Source organism: Pimephales promelas, chromosome 24 (assembly GCF_988280905.1).
Source record: "Pimephales promelas chromosome 24, fPimPro1.hap1.1, whole genome shotgun sequence".
NCBI classification, from domain to species: Eukaryota; Metazoa; Chordata; class Actinopteri; order Cypriniformes; family Leuciscidae; genus Pimephales; species Pimephales promelas.
In genome coordinates this window covers 6,374,334-6,394,108 of record NC_142792.1, presented here as the reverse complement: position 1 = coordinate 6,394,108, position 19,775 = coordinate 6,374,334, and the positions used below count along the sequence as shown (strand labels likewise).

At 35.8% G+C, this 19,775-nt stretch overlaps 1 protein-coding gene across 1 annotated transcript; it reads left to right on the top strand.

Annotated features, from left to right (window-relative positions):
* The first annotated feature begins 3,861 nt into the window (after positions 1-3,861).
* Positions 3,862-11,837, top strand: adm2a (adrenomedullin 2a). The gene is made up of 3 exons (XM_039668053.2): positions 3,862-3,951; positions 4,280-4,491; positions 11,312-11,837. The coding sequence occupies exons 2-3, from the start codon at positions 4,412-4,414 to the stop codon at positions 11,703-11,705; spliced, it is 474 nt and encodes a 157-aa protein (XP_039523987.2). The 5' UTR covers positions 3,862-3,951; positions 4,280-4,411; the 3' UTR covers positions 11,706-11,837.
* The last annotated feature ends 7,938 nt before the right edge of the window (positions 11,838-19,775 follow it).

Here is a 19,775-nt window from a genome sequence, read left to right as displayed (position 1 = left end):
ATAATATATGATTAAATATATAACATACATACAGCTGTTACAACCCTGGTCAAAGGTCAGGGAAAAAACAGAAATAAAAAAATCTGAACCCACAGATACTGTGTGCTTATCTTTATTTGAGATATTTTCTTCTTTTTTTTTGTCACCACTCAAAATGCAGGCAATCTCTTCAGAATTGGGCAAAGCCCGAAACAAAAGATATCACAGACTAAACCCACAAATACTCATTAAACTACGTGAAAATAAAGAAAAATAAATGGTCTGTCCTGACTTCAACTGCACCGAAAACAGGAGAAAGGGATTTACAATCAAAAATAAAAACAATACTTAGCTGCTATATGATCTTTATTTTGTTTCTGTTCTGTGTATAGTAAATTCAGCAATTTTGAGTTTCTTACATTTGTGTTTGGACATCAAACATAAAACATGAAACATGTTGTTTACATATGCATCAGATATTCCACCCCATGCAAAACTGACAGGGAGTGACATTTAACCAAATCCATTGACAAATTTGCATGAAGACCTAGACAATGCATAAATAACATATTGGATAAAACCCTGTTTCTTCTCTTCCGTATCAAAAAGTTGAATTAACAAACCAAATAATGTCTTTTTTAATGTTTTTTTATACTTTATATTAATATTGCTTTTATTTTTATGACTATTATTGTTATTTTGGCAATAAAACAATCAAGCTAAGTTCTAGATTTAGTTTCAATTAATTAATTTTGTTTTAATTCATTTTCAATTAAAATTAAATATTATTAAATTAAACAGCTCGTAAACATATTTGATCGTTAGAAAGAGAGAAACTCTGAAAATTAAACATATGATGAAAGTAGCCTTTTATGTAGGCTATACTCATTTAAGACATTTCTCATGGCATAGTGTAGGCTGTACTTTAAAACTGGGAAAAAAAAGACCAAACCATATGGTCTATGCTGCTAATAAACTTTGGCAAACTTAAAAGTTTAATTAACTTGAACAATGTAACCAGAACCTGCAAGATAAATCATTCAAATGCAGGATGGGAATATTATAACAATGAGTCATGAGGATGATGAAGTGACGGGATGAAACATACGAGGCGGTCAGTGTTTGTTGATACACCAACATTCATTCATCTTTTATAACTGCCAGCAATTTGATCCAGCACACAGTCTCGTGCCTTTGTCTTCATCCATTTCTGGAAATATGTATCCATTGTTCCCCTGCAGTCACACCCAAACACAACCGCTGAAGCAGATTGCCATTCCCACACACAAATCTACAGATAGCTGCACTGGCTGATGGGTAATGGTAACAGAAAAGAAACAGAAGCAGGAATACAAACATGACCGCTAACTGTAGGCCTACATCCCAGCAATGCAAATAAACTTGACTGTGAGGCACAAAAAAAACAGTTGCGTTCTCAAATTCAATTGTTCTGCCATCGTAAATATGCGAAGGAAACAAGCTCAGTGGGAACAAGCATGTTTTCAAATCGATTTAACACAGGGATTGAATATTTCATACTGGGGAGGAAGAAGAGTATTTCAGCAAAAGGACCGTCATTGGAGAGGTTTGTTTTTGTGTCTGAAATTTGTTTACGTGCACTTTGAACGTAATGAGAATTTCCCCTTGGGAGATCAAATACTATTACTTTCTGTTTTTATCTCTCATTACGTTGTTGATATTGATTCAGTGTAGTTATAGTAATGTTCACTAGGGGGCAGCATACAAGAGACAACCGTAGGCTACCAATTGCATCTATCTATCTATCTATCTATCTATCTATCTATCTATCTATCTATCTATCTATCTATCTATCTATCTATCTATCTATCTATCTATCTATCCATCTATCCATCTATCCATCTATCCATTCACACAGTTATCCTGAACTAAAACACCACATGACTTGTTCAGTTTTGTATTGTAGTATTTGATTTGAACATGTCATGTAATTTTTCCCAAAGAATATTTTTCCTATTTGGTATATACTTAATTATTAAAACAGTTTATAAGGGAAGCTTTTTTATTATTTTTTTATATCAGCTTATAAAAACCACCACGTCATCATGTGTTTGGGGAAAATCAGCAGGCGGTTTGTGTTTTGCGGTTTGAACTGGATTCATTGGCTGCGGTTAGTAGTTACTCATGTACACTAATTGGCACATACAGCTGATGAGAGATCAGAGGAAGAGACCAATTGCTCTCGTCTGTGATTTGGCTCCACTTCACAGTTCTGCTGTCACATTTTTTTTAGGATTATGTAAATAGGGCCACTTGCCAACTCCCAGACACGTACAACTTGCGGATCTCTACTGCATTATTCTGGTTCATTATTACACTATATTCACTTTAATTGTCTTTTCCAGTCACATATAAAGCAGCAGTATACATTTACTAATTTAAAGCTAAAAGAAAAAAACACTAATAAATGTCCAACACTGACCTGAATAAGTGCATTCACACTGCTGTGAGGCACTGTTAGTAAACTATCCGATTTCATATAGTTAAAGTCACCATGAAATGAAAATGGACAATTTTTTATAGAATGTTGAAGTATTTATTATAAATTATTTATCCATGCACATCATTATTTTTATATGACATCTCATTTCTTCTCTCTGATGACGTGTTTACTGGCATGAGGGCGGGGCAACCTGTCACTCACATGAGACTGACCAATAGCAAACACAACCATCTGATCAATTCCCCATGGACAAGTCCAGCCCTAATGTTTTTCTTGTTCAAGAAGTCATTTCACATGGACATACCTGACAATACTGATGAAAAGACTATCACAACTCCCAATTCATGCTGTTTTGACCGGAGTGTCTTCTAAATCTTCTTAAATCTTTTGTGTATTTGTTATGGATGGCACAGTTGTTGCTCAAAAATGAACAAATTTTAATAAAATCATTCAGAAGCTAAAATTAAAGAGCTTGTGACACCTTGATTTTTCAGGGGAAAAGGGAAAACACCACAAATTGTTGAAGTTCAAATGTTTGTTCATCATATGCTCAATTGGCATTGAAATTTCACCATGACTGTGCGTAAGAGAGAAAAAAAGAAGAAAATAATAATAATAGTTCAATAGACAATAAACAGTTTGAATGCATATTAGATAAGCTTACGTCATCATTGCGGAAGAATACTTACACTTAAGCCCATTCAAACAAAAGAAAGACTCACAAGTGTAATTCTCCAGTCAAACACCTCTTTATATAGTACATTTAGGCCTTTTTGAACAACATAAAATGACTTTGCAGATATTAATCTCACAACAAAAAGTGCAAAAAACAGTTTGCTTCATGTGACACAATTGAAGAGAATGTCTATCCAATTAATTATCATTAAAATGCACATTGATATATGCAAGGGTGCGTCCTGCCCTCCTGAATTTCTGAGGAAGTCTCTAAAGCATCCTTATCCCCTCTGCACACTCACCCCAATGTTAGAGATAAACACAAGAGAAGGGGTTTGTCAGTGAACTGGTAAAACTAGGTGGAAAAATCGTGTACATTTGGTTACTGTTACTATTTAAAGGGATACATTTTGTTTTTGATCAGTATGTCACAAACATAGCAATGCAAAAACTATTTCTTATCTCATAAAGATATAAGAACGCCTGTTATTCAAATTATAAAGCCAAATTACAATGAGCTGCCCTAAAATGCACTATGAAGCAAGTTCTGCGTAAAATAAGTGCATTTGACACCAATCAAGTTTGTTCATATATGACAATGACTCAGAGTATACTGTGTGATCCCGTGTGTATCAGACACACCTTTGAAAAATGTGTGTCTGATACACTGTAGTCCCGCCCACCCATATTTAAACGCGCAAATGTCAGCTGAACCTCAGACTTCACAAGAGCGTGATCTTGGCGAGCGCGTGCACACCCGTGGGAAAATTTTCAAGGCAGATTTGCGCGTGGCACTATCTTAACCTGAGATAAAGGTCAGTAAAGTTTATATGTATGATGTACTAGTTTAATACCCTACTCAAAATGTTGGCTATATTAAAAAAAAAAGAGAAAAACTAAGGAAATATGTAGGTTATAATTAGTTGGGAACTAATCAGAGCTGCTGGACTAATAGGCTATAGATTCGTGCACCACTCTAGTTTTGTATATATTTAATCATACAATTATATTAAATGCCGGGATTTATACCAGTAGTAGCCTATGTGATGCAAATCAAATTGCTATAGCAATGTTATAAGGCTATTATGCGCGTGGAGAAAATCTAGTGGGAATCAATTAATATTTTCCTTTCCTCTATTTTAGGAACACCACAGTTCCCTGGAGTTGGAAATTTTGGGTCCAACTCGGAAGTTTCAGTAGCTAGAAATTCAATACTGACCAGGTGCATTGGAAGCCCCCTCCTGACCGGGGGCGTGAGAACATTATTTGCCCACGATGGGAGCACTTTTCCCGGTGTTTGTGTATTGCATCAGCCTGCTCTCCTCACAACTGCTGGCACTACCGGTGAGAGACAGGTAGGAATCCGCCTTTTAAATGTCTCAGATTTGTTTGCCGGTCCAAGTTTTGTTCTGGTTTAAACCAAAAACTGTCTGAAAATGCAAGTACTTGCTTTCTGAATCGCAGAAATTTTACAGATTAGCCTACAGGTTTTCATAAATAGCCTAGAATTTCATTAAAATGCGCAAACACCCTTTTAAGCAAGATATTGGCTATACATTTATTATTATATTTATTATTAATGTAAATTATGTTTTTATGAACTGGATTAGAATGAAATGTCAATAAAGCCCCGTATGAATAAGATGTATTTAGCAAGAAACGGCTTTATTGAAATGTTTTATGATTCTTTAAAACGGATTGGTCAAAAGAACCGAGTCAAATGCGCAAATTCAATATTTGCTCCTTGAAAAAGTTAAACACACCTGTTGAAAGCTACACTTAACTTTTTTTCCCCTCGAACTATTTTGAATTAGGCTGGCACCAGGGATGTGTTATGTTAAAAAAAAAATGTTATTATACACAAAGAGAGGATGTTTTGTCGCGTCGATGGATAGGCTAGTTGCAGTGAGCAAGGTCAGTTAGGATGGTAGACGTGACTGTTTAAACGCACGCATCCCATTCATTCACCAGCATAGTTGGCCACCTTCTTCATGGTAAAGCAAACTTTATACTGCAAACCTTTACGATAGTAGTTTATACAGATAAAAAGTTTAGGCTATACATTCTTATATACAAAGTTTGCATGATAACAGTAACGGTTTGAATGCGCATTGAATGCTGATGTAAAGAGTCACATGACCAGAGGTGTTTAATTAATTCCAGTTTGTGCCTTTGAAAGATGATGGCAGGGTCAAAGCTCCAAATAAGCATTAAACATGTTAAATATAATACTTAAAGGGTATATTATTAATATATTATTAATGAGTACTCATATAAATCATGCTCACAACAGATATTGAATTTGAGCAGGCAGTGGGGAAGCCCAAAACCTCATTGGATAAGGAACTAAGTCACATTATGAAAAGTCGATTTCCAAGTACTTTTACGTATGTATTTATTATTGAATTTTCATTTCCCTTTCCCCAAAATTGCCTGATATAAGAAAAACTTGAAAAGTTTCTATAGCCTATCTTGGAACATTTAGACTATATGGTAGTTTCCAGAAGGTGACCTAAACACACTTTCATAAACTTTACCGAATCGTTATTAGAAAAGGTGTGCAGTTTGTGTCCAAAGAGTAAAATCTTAGATTAAACGGGTTCAGATAAGACCGTTTTACTATGTACAGTGTGCATATAAGGTAAGCAGCTAAAGAAATTGCATCATATAGTTTTTGGCTCCTACCCCCACAAAAAAAGGCGTTTGTCAATTGGTGCTCATCATGTGATTAATAAAATACTTTGTCACTGCCATGCCTTCAAAAGCTACACAAATGAATGTACAATGTGTTTTTTTTAATTTTTTTTTAGCAATGATAAATGTTTTATCATTTCTGAGTCAAGGTTAGGCGAAAAAGAAACAGCCTGACTGAGTGGTGCAGGAAATAATGTATAATTCCTCAACAAATCTGACAAAATGGTACTTTTTTAAACAGATTGGTGTAGGATCAAGTATTAGTTATACTGTATTTTTTATGTGATTGGCAGCAAATCTCTGAAATTGGATAATGGGGTAGTTATTCCTGAAAACCGCAATTTAAATGTATTAAAGCAATGACATGCTTTGTCAAGTTATTATTTCTGGCTGATGACTGATGACGGCATACAAAAGGAATGAATTGCAAATTATGAGTGTCTGTGTGCCCTCTTCTGGCTGACACCTGCATACTGTTCTCACATCCGTTTTGCTGAACTGTGCAATTCTCTTCATCTTGTTAGCCTTTAGGAACAGATGAACTAAAACTGAAACTTCAGGCTTTGAAAAGCTTTAATAGAAAAGTGTAATCCCTCCCAATCTGAATGCTAAAATTTAATGGGTAGTTTTTTCCCCAGACCTTTTTCTTACCTTCATAGTAGCTCATTAATATCTTGTGACACTCTTGCACCCAATACTGTTACATGACGAACCATAATGTCAAGGAAAGGACTGTATTTGTCCTTGACCTACAATATCAGTATAATTGTTGCACATGCATTCCGCATGCTTTTCTGCTGGTCTAAGCGATATTTGGTGAGGACATTAGTCTGATATTAAGTCACAGACGTCTGACTAGTCGATTTACAGTCACAAAGAAGCAATGAACAGCTGATAAATACTGTGGTGTCAGACAGTTTCTGATTACTGCAATAATGTCAGGCGCCTTTAAAGAGACAGTTCACCCAAAATCAAAATATCTGTCATCATTGATTAACCCTCATGTCATTCCAAACCCATTTTAGAGGTTTCGTAGGATGTACACACTGCTCTTCTGCATATAATGAAGTGGCTGGGTGCTCTAAATCTCAAAAAAGCCTGAAAAGGGCATCGCTAAAGAAGTCCCTATCTCATCTTTGACCTTTCAAAGTCTCTCCCTCTCAGCTTTTTGTCTCTGTTGTCTTAATTCATCTCAGAGAACTCTACGTTCTTCACTTGGACTCACTCACTGTTCGATAACCATCCATGTACACAGAACGTACTGCAACCTTTGCCATATCAGTCAGGGATTTTAATTGTTTAACATGCTGTGACATGCTGTCCCTGAATCGAAAATGGCGGTTAGTGAAGCCCGTTGTGGTGGTTTAAACATGATTTTGGTCTCTGAAAAAAAAACTACGCAAACATAGCCTAGTTTTTCCCATTACATAATACCTTAAGGTTTAGTTTGTGAGAGAATATGTGGAGGCAAGAGCCAAGCGACAGGATTTTTTAAACTAATTTCGGAAATCTGATTATTATTTTAGGTTAGATTATTTGCTGTACACCATATATATTTCTCATTAGCGACTGTTTCTATGGGCCTCCACACGTACGTCGTCCTCCATATTGGAACAGTGAAAGCTAGTCCATGAACAGTTGAGAGCAAGTTGACTGAGCGTCTGCAACCGTACTTAGATGCATGTTTGATTATCTGCAATAGACTTCAGCAGATGATTTTGCTAAACTGACACAATACGGCAAGACGAAGGCCTTAGCTAACACGACAATAAAAAGTTACCATAGTAAAAGCAAAAACATTAAAAAGTACCTGTAATATTGAGATAATATTCTCACCTGTGAAAGGTTATTTATTTCTTCAGAAATATAAATCTCAGCGTTCTCAACAAGAATCTGCGCAATGTTGAGTGTGAGTGTAATAAGTAATAGTATATATTACTATAATAAGTACATAGTATGTACATGGGTAACAGGACTGCAAAAGGAAGCGCTATCCATATGATCCTCTATAATTAGGATTTAAGGTTGATGTTACTCTCTATCATGTAGGGCATCAGACAAAGCAATATTCTTCTGTCAATGAAGTAAAATGCTGTTTGGTTGTCATATTAAGCTATTGATTTCCTATTGTAAACTCTGGAGGAAACAAGTCCTAAAGCTCACTCAAGGGGAAGCATGCTGTCTATAACAAGTTGGGTCACACTCAATGGGAATCTGGGCTGGTCATGTTTGGACTTGAGTTATGCAGTCCTCCATTTACAATATAAACATTATTATTTTACACCATGCCGCTTGGTCATTATTGTTAGAGGCGAGAGGGAAAACTCATCCGTCAGGCAGAATTCCGTAGTGGATTAGTAACTAAGACCTAAATTCCTTTCTCCTCATCCTCGGGCGGCAAGTTTCCAGTCTGATCAGAAACCATAAAAGCCATAAAAACAAACAAGAGGAGGAAGGGCATAAACAGCCCCTATCAACACCATAATCTAACCATTAACAGATTTAAATCACTTTCACTTTTGCTATCCACAGTTTAATGCTTAACGTGCCTATACACATTTATATGAAATATTTAAACACCGTTCCACATGAATTCCAAATAAATTGTAAATTATTTGGAATTTTAAATTATATAAAAAAATGTCATATGTATATCAAACATATTATATTAAGTAAACATATTATGTTTAATATTTAACACTAAAAACAGTATATATTCCCTCCAATACTGAACATTCGTTTTTTATCCCACAGTTTCTGAACATAAACTTCCCATTATGTGCATTATGACCATGATAGAAGCTGGTTTTAATGGAAGAAGCATCTCATAGTAATTAGAGGAGGTCACTTGGTTTGACTCATGGTCACTTTTCCCATAAAAGAGCGCAGGTACCATAATCAGTTTTTTTTTTTTCTGTCCAGCTAAATATAACCAGTTGATGACCAATTCACAAACAGCCATGACCAGTTTCATAGAGGTGCAAAAATCCCAGCCTTGCAGCAAGAACAAACAATAGTACTGGATTGATCTGGATATATCTGACCTGCCTCTCTCAGTGAAGCATCAAGTAGTAAATCACAATCAAATATAATCAGATCTTCTTGTTTCCCCACATAGGATTTGTTACCACAAGGCATCACAGGGTTTTCGTGGCAGTCCGCCAGTACCAGACCGACACGAGCATGTTGCATTTCAAAAGATTAAATCATTCAAGACACAAAGTCCACTATCAAAGACTGTAGGCTTGTACTTCAGGACATAACCAGGTTGATTGCTCATTTGATAGAGCCTCAACTTTAATTCGGCGTAAAAACTCCACGGGTTTCTGGGAGTGCCTCGTCTTTTGCAAACAGAGTTTCTGCAAAACATGATTACCACCTTTATCCCAAGATGGGTTGAATTTCGAGGGGCAGGTGCTAATTTTCCTAGCTGAACACTATGCTCAGCGTAGAAATACCCCAGAATCACAGATCCTATTTCATTGTGGTCTGTTGGTCAAATGTCGCCAGGTGAGATTTTTAATTAGCACGTTTATTCAGTTATATGGAAAGTGGCTGCCCTTCTCAGGTTTATTCACAGTATATCAGAAGGATCACAATAGGATGGAAAAACAGGACATTTCTAGAAACAACAGCCATACTTGCTCTAAGGTCCTGGCAACCTTCCTTGCAATGTGAGTGAGTTTTGTTGATGACACATAGGAGGAGACAGGCCAGGGTGGTCTAGCAGACATTTTAAAGGATTGAGAAATATGGATGTGTGACAATTGAGAAGGTCAAAGGGCACCCGGATGAAGTCTACGGGCAGATTATCTCTGATTAAGCATCTAAAAAAGGTCATAGTTGGATCAAGTACAAAGAGAAACTAATGGTCAGGGGGCAAACACCTAATTTTGATCATGTGAAGCTGCTGAGATAGTTTTCAGAGGTGTGGAGACTTACTTGCTGAATTTGCAAGAATTGAGCCTAACATATTAGACCAGTGGCATTACATTAAAACGGGTGAAATTACTATTCATCTGAAACACTTTGGGCAGATAATCATTATTATTTAAAATAGGTGGTATTTTGGTTGACCACAATGCAAAGGGAAAAAAAAAAACCGCTGGCTGCAAAGTCTGAGGAAAAAAGATAAAGATAAAATAAGAAAATTCATGTATATATATATACACTCTAAAAATGCTGGTTTGTTTTAACCCAACTGTGGGTTAAATATGGACAAATCCAAACGTTGGGTTAAACATGTAAGTAAAAAATTTAACCCAATGGCTGGGTTTGTTAATATTTGACCCAAAGTTGGGTTAAAACAACCCTGCAATTTTTAGAGTGTGTATATATATATAAAAAATATAAGGATATATTAAAACATATTTAAGTTATATTAAGAATACAAAATATAATACCTAATAAATAGACCTAATTATTCAACTTTTGGATGAAAAAAAGAGCAAATGCAAGAGCAACTGATATTTCAAGTTTTTAAGCTTTCAAGAACGTGCGAGCAAAAATGCTAAACACATGTCTGGCACAAGCCAGTGTTACTCAGCATGCTTTTTCACTAAGTTTAGTATGACACCGTGAGATTAGATGGTGTGGTCCAACCTAACAATACACCCTGTCATTTCTCAAATTTCAGCTTTAGGGTTTTTGTATAAATGGGTTGCTCTTTTATAGTTATGCTTTCCCATTTCATTTGGAAATAAAAGTACAAAAACGAAGGGATCTTTGAGAATAACAAGGCTTGAAATTGCCACCGCCTTAACATGATGCACCTGCCATGATCTGCTAACCGCTGCTTGATCATTAGTGGCCTGTGCAAAAACTAAAGGTGTTCAGTGTCTAGTGTGATATTCAAACAGAGGGCAGATGGCCTCAGCCATTACTGCAAAACCGGAGTAAATCAAGTGTGTTTACCGTACACTGAGTCATCCCCTTTTTGAACAGTGAGCATTTATTGTGCACTTCCAGTAAATGTGAGCATATAAGTGTGGTTGCAGTACATGTTTGCACGGTTGACCAAACTGCACATTTATTATCAGCAGTAAATGATGCTTAATGTTGAATCAAGCCTGCAATAAATCGTTGCATAAATAATTTTTTACAACCGATATTCATGCACTAGCTAAAGAAATAGAAAGTGTAGTTTATTTTGAAAAATGTTGGATGACCTGCCTATTTTAGAGATATTAAACACCTATCATAGCATCTATATACTTATATCTACAAAAATCAAAAATGGACTTGAAACATTCCTATATCTTAAATAATATTCATTATAAAATAGATAATAATTTTCAAATCAATTTTATTTAGGTGTTAAGTAGCCACAATATATAAAATGTAATGTAGTCACATAATATTATCTATGAATATAATTTTTGTATATTGTGTGTTCGACAAAAGTATAGGTCAAATATAATTCAGATTGACTAATCAGAATTAAGTTTTCCATTTTTAAGTCCTACTTCTGTCTCATTGCAGGTTGGACTTCATGACAAGACTCCGTCAATTAAAAGAGGATCCCATCTCTCCAGATGTTACTGAGCACCCAAATACTGACCATGGCGTCTCCATCGACCGCACCGTTCTGTGGAGGGCCATCCTCTCCAGACCACCACCTCCATGCCCAAAACGACACCCACAGCCAAAAGCAGGCGAATCCAGCCAAACAGATGAAAGCCCTAGGCAGAGAGAGCGTCGCAACGTGCACTCGCGAGGCCACCACAACCATCACCACGGCCAGCTGATGCGGGTCGGATGTGTCCTGGGTACCTGCCAGGTGCAAAACCTCAGTCACCGCCTCTACCAGCTGGGCGGCCAAAGCCGGCGCGAAGACTCCCCCATCAACCCGAGCAATCCACATAGCTACGGATGAGGACGTCCGGCTAAAACTAAGACCAAGAAAACCGTGTTACATGTCTCGTCCTGGTGTTTGTCTATTTTGTTGCAGTACTGCTGTTGTACTCTTTCCTGCTCTCTGCCTTGGTTTTCTGGAGTGTATACTGTGCCTTTTTGGACAGAAAGGACCTCTTGTTACTTGATGGCAACTTTTGAATTCGGTGCCTCTGAAACACTTTGACTTTTATGGTACTCAAAACAGATCCTTTATTTTGAAATTGTCATCTTGTTAAGTCCTCAGATAAGAGATTATGCCGCATTACATCCAGACTCATCAAATGCTGTTAACTTCTACACCACTGATCAAATCCGCAGAGGATTTAATGTGGATTTCAACAAAGTGTGCGATCGGATTTCTGTCAGTCTGAAGGCCATGTGTTCGAAAAGACTCTGAACTCTCCCACCTCGCACTTTTAAGAAGAAAGCAGACTTTCTCTGATGGCTTCGGAGCTTGTTTAAGACCCCCATCTGATACCTTTTCACATAAATAGTTACTGCAAGTTTGGGTTTAAATCTTGGGTTTTAGACAATGGCGAATTGTGACTTTATAAACACAGTGAACCCACAAACAATACAGTAGCATTCGCCACTGAATCCGGATTAACACATTGTTGCTTTTCCATGCACTTTGAGGTCTGGCGCCTGGAATATTACACTTCACGTGATTTATAAAGTCACGAGAATGAGTCATAATCCTGCAGACTCCTGCTGGGCTTTTCCACATTTCATAAACAGAAGCAAGACTTTTCGGGATGCATTCTTAAATGATGGCTAAAGCTCACCCATAAATAACCATACCCAAGGTTATAGCTCGCATTTACCCGAAATCATTTACTTACCCTCATGTCGTTCCAAACGCTGGTCATTCTGCGCATCAATGCGCGAAGTAATGCAAGTCAAAGTGATTCACTGTTGGTTTTGGACCCCATTGACTTGCATTGTATGGACAAAAAATGTATTTTTAGTAATTATACATTTTTTACTATCATCAAATGCCCTCAAAATATTCTCAACACGCATCGACTTAAGTAATTCACAAGCTCGTTCTTGTAACTCTAATTAAAGATTGTAGTTATACCAAGATATGAGGCGCGGGCGTGCCAAAGTCTTTCGGGAACATGGCCTTCCAAAAACACTCTCCATCCGTGTCATGTATTTTAAGAATTCCCTTTTGTTATAATAATCATGTCTGAATACGTGGGTGGATACACACACCAAAAATACCGAGCAGACATAGGAAAAGTAGCCGATTTAAAACTCTTCCGTGGCTTTTGGGGGTCTGTGGATTTCGAGGGAATGCTGTGAGACATCAAAGTGCATGTTTGAGGATTAAAATAGCTGGAGTAATCCAAAAAAATCCTACTCAAACATCAAATACTCAATATCTGCAAGGTGTCCAGGCTAAACTCTCCGAAAGCATTAGGTTTCCCACTATGTGCTAATATGTTATAGGATTACTTGCTTTCAAATGACTCCAGAAAGGCAGAGAGCTGACCAAAAAACCTGAATTTACTTGATACCTTTCTGTGTATTCACACTATATTGTTATTCAGTGATCTTTTATTTTACATAGGCTTAAGTGTTGATAACTGTAAGTCTTTCTCTTTGTCCTGGCTGATTCTAATGATGATGATCGGAAGTAATAGTAATCGCTGGTGCTTTTGGCTCTAATCTGCGCAAAGGCTCTCTATATATTCGACGCCATTCGCTCTGCTGTAATCGATCCAATTTGTGTCTCGTGACTAATCATTAAAGGCTTTTAAACTGCTGAGAGCCTGGTTAATCTGTACTTTTTGTGTACATGCACAGGGAGAGCCTCATGTTGACTTATATATTGATCACATTCCTTTTTTTTGACTATTTAACTATCTATTTATTTATTGTCGGATGAGTTGTTGTGAACGTCTTGGTGACATGGGTTGGAACGTAACAAGTGCGTCAGTATCTGTACGCGCGTGTTTGTGTGTGCTGCCCCTGTGTATCGCATATTTTCATGACCTTTGTCCCCCTTTCCAAGCAGTACTTAGTTCATTAAGAATAACACTAGAGTTAGATGAGCACTGGCACAAACTGTCTCAATGATGAAGGAATACAAAGAACGTTGTGAATCTGTGACTTTTAAAGACGTATGTGTGAGTGTGTTTGAACGTCATCCTGACCTTGAGCATAACCTTAAATGTTTTAGTTGATACTAAAGGTCAGTTGTGTTGTTACTACCATGCGAAGCACTTTAAAGCATGTTTCTATGTTTGTCACTTGAACTTATTGAGTTTTGTGTTTTGAATTTGAGCAGGATCTGTATGAATGTATTTTAAAGGGCGTTTTAAAGCACACTGAATTAGGAAGAGGTCAGTATCATGTACACTATCTTTTGTGAATTCTATTATTATATCTGATATTTAAGTTAATGTATTTATGTTTGCATTTGTGTATCTATGTCACCAAAGACGTTATTTATCACATACAGTGTTTTCTCACACGCCAGAGGTGTCCTCTGGGTACGACAAATTTTTATATTTTGGGAAGACGATAAAATTAGTCTGTCACGCCCATACAATGTTCTTTTTTGTCTGTGAAATAAAGCACTACGTAGTAGTGAGATGAAATCGGATGTGTTGTTCTCTTTTAAATGTGAACAGCGGTCGTTTGTTACTTTGAAAGGACACACAGACAGTTCATTAAAAAATAAATATAGCAGAGGTCTAGGAAAATATGTTTTATCTGGGTTACTTGACCTATTATTCGACAGGTTTAGCTGCATGATAAATGAATCGTAAGTGACAAATAAGTTGGTAAATAGGACATTTGACAACCCAAATTCATTTATTTTTCCAGGATGCCACATCCAGATGGTGTTGCTTTAAGTCCAGGACATTATATGTATAGAAATGAATTTTAATTATAATTTAATTGTATATATCACAATCATTACTTACAATAGTAAAGCTTAATTATAATTAATTTGAATACATTTGAAATATAATTTATTATTAAAAATGTTTACCTTTTTTATTTCTATTCATCTAATTTAGCAATTTTTTTGTTCTACATAAATTAGCCCAGATATTAAATCATGTTCACTTTTCACAAATGTGCTTAAAATATAACTCAGGTCCTCTAGTCACCTTGTACTGCAGTTCACGTTTAGTTACATAACGCACAACTGCCCAATACTAACTATTACCAAATATGCCTGTGTCTGTCTGCAATATCTGTCCAAGCTTATCCAGTATCTTTATGAATCTAAAGAGCACCGGACCCGCTCAAACATATTCCTGTAACTGGAACACCCACATTCATAAACTTTATTACACAACATTCTCCCAATGCACAAATCTGTGCTAATAAAACCAATGATGCCCCTTGGCATCAGACACAACAAGTTAAACATTAGACTGGTTAGCAAGCCAATAAAATGCTCATACTCATACAGGTCACCACGAAATTTCCACTCAGGAAAAAAAGTTGGTTCCTAACAGAGACATTAATAAGTGACCGCCGGGCGACTATCACAAACGCTACGCAACTAACAGCTGTGCAGAAAGAGCAGGTCACTGTGATAGATAATCCAATCAGCTGACCGTGATGTGATAGGGTGACCACAGCCTTCATAGGAAACAAAATAGTACTAAATCTAGTGCAGTGAAAGGCATAAATGTTTATTTTAAGGCAGAACGCTTTCAAAAATGCTCAATGCGATTGGACCACCATGTCCTTCAAATGCAATAGGACCAAAAACTGCATATAACCATTTTTTTTATGTCATCTGACACTGTATCTCTCATATCTGTGGACCAAGAGTGGGAATGCAGATGGTAATTTCAAGCAAGGATTGCATCATTCTTGACATGTGATTTACATTCAGACAGCTCTATTTCTGATTCATGTCACAGGTTCTCATAAAAGATGTTTAAATGGTGAATTCCTGAGGCACTTCAAAGAAAACAAATATCCAAAAGTTCAAGGTTACAGAGAAAGCTGACCACCTTTAACCTTTCAATGATTCACATTCCAGAATGCAATAGGCTATGAAACACCCTTATAAGAAGCACTACGCCACCAATATACTATTTATAATAAATATTATTGTATTCAAATAAAGGCAAATGTAGGATGGTCTTCAGCTATTTTTTTCTTTATTAGTATGAAACAGTGTTAGTATTATTTTATATACTATCATGGTTTTTTGTAATATTTTGAATGAGCTTTTATTTTTATATTCAGTTTTCATTTTAATTGTAGTTTACTTTTAGTGGGCCCGTTTTATTATGGGTTTTGTCATTTTAAAAGTTCTTTTTTAAAATATATACTTTAAAATCTTCAATTTTTTATATTTATAATGTATTTCAGTACTTTCAGTTAGTTGGCAAGGCAACATTTAGTAATGTTTGTTTAGTTTCAGTTTTTTTATCTAATACTATTTTACTTTATTTCAGCTTTATTTCAATTAACAAAAAAAGTGTTGGCTAACGATAACAACAATGTCACATTCAGTGGATGGAAAATATTAAAAAGCAGATACAGTGGGGAAAATACTGAGAATATTGACCAAATTTGGCCTGGTTACGAAATGAACAAATATTGTTTAGATCATGTATTTTTATATTGTGTACTTAAGGAAATCAGGGTGGGACCAGAAGTGTCCAAACAAAATGAGTCAAATATAGACGCGCCTCATTTAACTAAAGAAAGAACATAGACACAGCCTGCCGTATTTTGCAGCATTTCAGTTTTTTCTAAGTATGAAATGGGTAATTATAGTCATTTGAGATTGTATTTAAAAACCATCATCGTTAATGATATATCAGAATCAACTAGCATGCATTTCCATGCTGTTCCAGACTGGTTTATTATCATCTCTCATCTCTCTTCCCAGGAAGAATCTTCACTATAAATTCAAAAGCATGTAGGTGAATGAGAAACATCTTCAGGCACAATGTGTGGGAGAGCAATGAATGGAATCAATGCCAAACAAGCTTGCCCAAACAAGCAGTCATGTACACGTGGTTTTCAATGTTTAATGTTAAAACCTGTTTTCGGCACACATTTTAAACTTCACTTTTTTAGGATTAGTGAATGGCAGTGAAGTGACGCAATTGACATTGGTAGGTCACATGATAATGACAATATGGCGAATGTAGTACATACATTCACACTCTATAAAAGCAGTTGTGAAGTAATTACTTAATTATAGTATAGTATTTCAGACAAAGCCTTTGTGTTTTCGGTTAAATAAGTACATCATCCAGGTATTTAAAGTGTACATTTTCTATTTCTGTTCAGTGTGAACACACTACTCGCACTATTTATACTACACAGCAATAGTGCATAAGTAGCCTACACGAATTGGGATACTTTCTTAATTTCTTGATTATTCGAGCTAATGTTCTGAAAAGAGAGGTCGTGAGGAGTGCATGCTAAAACCCACTCTTCTTGAAGGTGATGTCATATAGTCCAGCCACACACAGAGCATTGACTAATAACACACACACACACTGTCCCGTCAGGATGAGCTGAGCTGAGCAGAGTGTTGGATTCGTTCTGCATACGTGCAGCTTCACACGGGCAGGAATTCCCAGTCACCAGCAGCATGTGGAAAAAATTACAAAAAGGAACCAAGGGCAGCTATTAATATTAATGCTTGAGTTGAATCCCCCCCCAAAAAATGAGGTTGGAAAGATTTAGGCTTTGGTTGAGTTAAGATGGTTTGGTAATGAATTAGAAATATCCAAAACTTTCACTTTCAGAATGTAATTGCTATAGAGGTTCTTCAAAAATTAGTGGTTAATGACAATTTTGTTACCATACCATGACAACGTTTTAGCTTATTAAACCTTAATCAAATAAAGATTGTTGGAGTACATTTTACAATTCTGTTTCAGTTTTTACTTCAAAATTTTACTTTTAATTCAATGTGTTACTTGCCATTTCAGTAACACTTTAGAATCCATCATTAAGAACAAATGAGTAAAGCAATCTTAACATTATTAACTACAAGAAACTCTGATCAACGAATTAGTAGGCAATAACTTTGAAAGTGGTATATTTGCTAATTAATATTTTTTTCAGACCTACTAAACAGGGTCATAATTAATGTATGTGAGTAATGCACAATGTAGCTATGATTTGTTTTAAATTAAAGATCATGGTAACACAATAATGAATCAAGTATTACCAAACCATTCGAAGGAATTACTATTTCAGTCGTTACTAAGGACTTCATGCTTTATAGCTTCAGTCCCCATTCACTGTAACTGCATGATCAAGAGAGACCACAGACTGGGAACTTTTCACGTTGCTCAAAAGTCACACTTTAACCTCACAACAAGGCTAAACACGTCACTGTCCTTGTGTTCAAATGGTGAAACCAACTTTCCCTGCATGCCTGGACAGCAGAATCCCTCCTAATCTTCATGCACAGACTCAACTCACCTTATCAAACAATACTTTGAAAATACTTAAGAAGAAAAAAATAAACATGTTGACTTTATTTGTATTAACTTGTAGTTTATTATGTCATGACTCCTTTATCCCTAGCAGGAATTGAATGCTTACAATTTGAATCACGCTTCTTTGTAAAAGCACTGGAGTCAAGTAGTCTTTAAGCTTTAAGACAGCATGAAGTTCAAGTGCAGAATGAGAGCTTTTGACTGATGTTTGGAGCAGTCCAGAGATGCTGACAGTATGATGTGGAGATGATGTTGAAGAGCAAGAACCCTTAAACATTTACAGACTGTAGTGGCTTGTGTTCACGCACAAACACAAATGCATTTTCATGTATCATGGGGACCATCCATCATTTCATATACGTATATATTCCATAGACATACTGATTTTAACTCTGAACAAACTGTAAAGTGTATCCCCTACCCCTACCCATCACAGAAAACTTTCTGCATTTTTACATTTAAAAAAGTAGGTTTATTAATGCATTTTCCCCGTGGAAATGTAATCTCAGGTTTTGCTATCCTTGTAAGGACACACAAGCTCAGACTAAGATAATTACTGCATAAACAAACAAGGTCAGTGAAACTTTACAAAATCCCTATAGGGACATGCTCCACGTCTGAGGTTCTTGTGCAAGACATTTCACTTTTAATATTACCAAATGACAGTGTGTAACATAAGGACACCTACATTTGCAACAAGGTAACAATTTACTAAACGTATATCGATTAAGTAGCTAATGAGTTCACACACAGTTGACTGTAAATTAAGCAGGCTACATTTTTCACTTAAACCAAGCAGTAATCGGTTCATCAGGTCATTTCAACAATCGGGTCGTTATCAAATGAGCTTTTCCCGTCCAGGTATAAACTTTGATAAGAGTTTATTGTCTCGATTACAGTCTACAGTATATAAAACCGCATATAAAAATTATTGCAATATAAATCGATTTTAACTAGCCTATACTGTATGAACATGTTTTATTGGAAAACGCGCTGTTTACAGAAGCTTCTGAGTTAGTTTAGTGTAGCCTATCTTGCTTTAATGTAGGCTACCAAAATGTAATTTATTTCTTCACTCTAAATAGAATTTTTTATCCTGTGTATTTTGTGATGTGATATATGTATCCCCTGTGATTTTTGTTCAATAAAATAAAAAACTTATTGTAAGCAGAGGGGGTTTAGCGAAGAGTACATTTCTCTCTCTGCCGCCATCTAATGTTTTGTAATGTTTTGCACAGACAGGCAGTCAATATTGATGGTTTAAATGAGGGATAACAACAAACAAATCAAATAAAAATTGTTTAGTTTTTTTTAAATGAATATATATATATATATTTCGTCATGTTGTTTATTTGACCGGCTAAGGTTTTTAAATTATATTTAGGCTACCTAAAACCTAAAGAGAAGAAGAATATATATATATATATATATATATATATATATATATATATATATATATATATATATATATATATATATATATATATATATATATATATATATATAATTTACTCACCCTCAAGTTGTTGTTTTCGTTGTTTGTGCCTCAAAAACAATAAAGGTCCTTTAAATATTTTTTTTTGTTTGTTTGTTTCAGT

What these genes read in the sequence shown, in the direction of transcription:
- adm2a (XM_039668053.2), top strand. Translation starts at nt 4,412, where the DNA reads ATGGGAGCACTTTTCCCGGTGTTTGTGTATTGCATCAGCCTGCTCTCC. An exon ending in GCACTACCGGTGAGAGACAG is followed by an intron (nt 4,492 to 11,311) that starts GTAGGAATCCGC and finishes GTCTCATTGCAG; the next exon opens with GTTGGACTTCATGACAAGAC.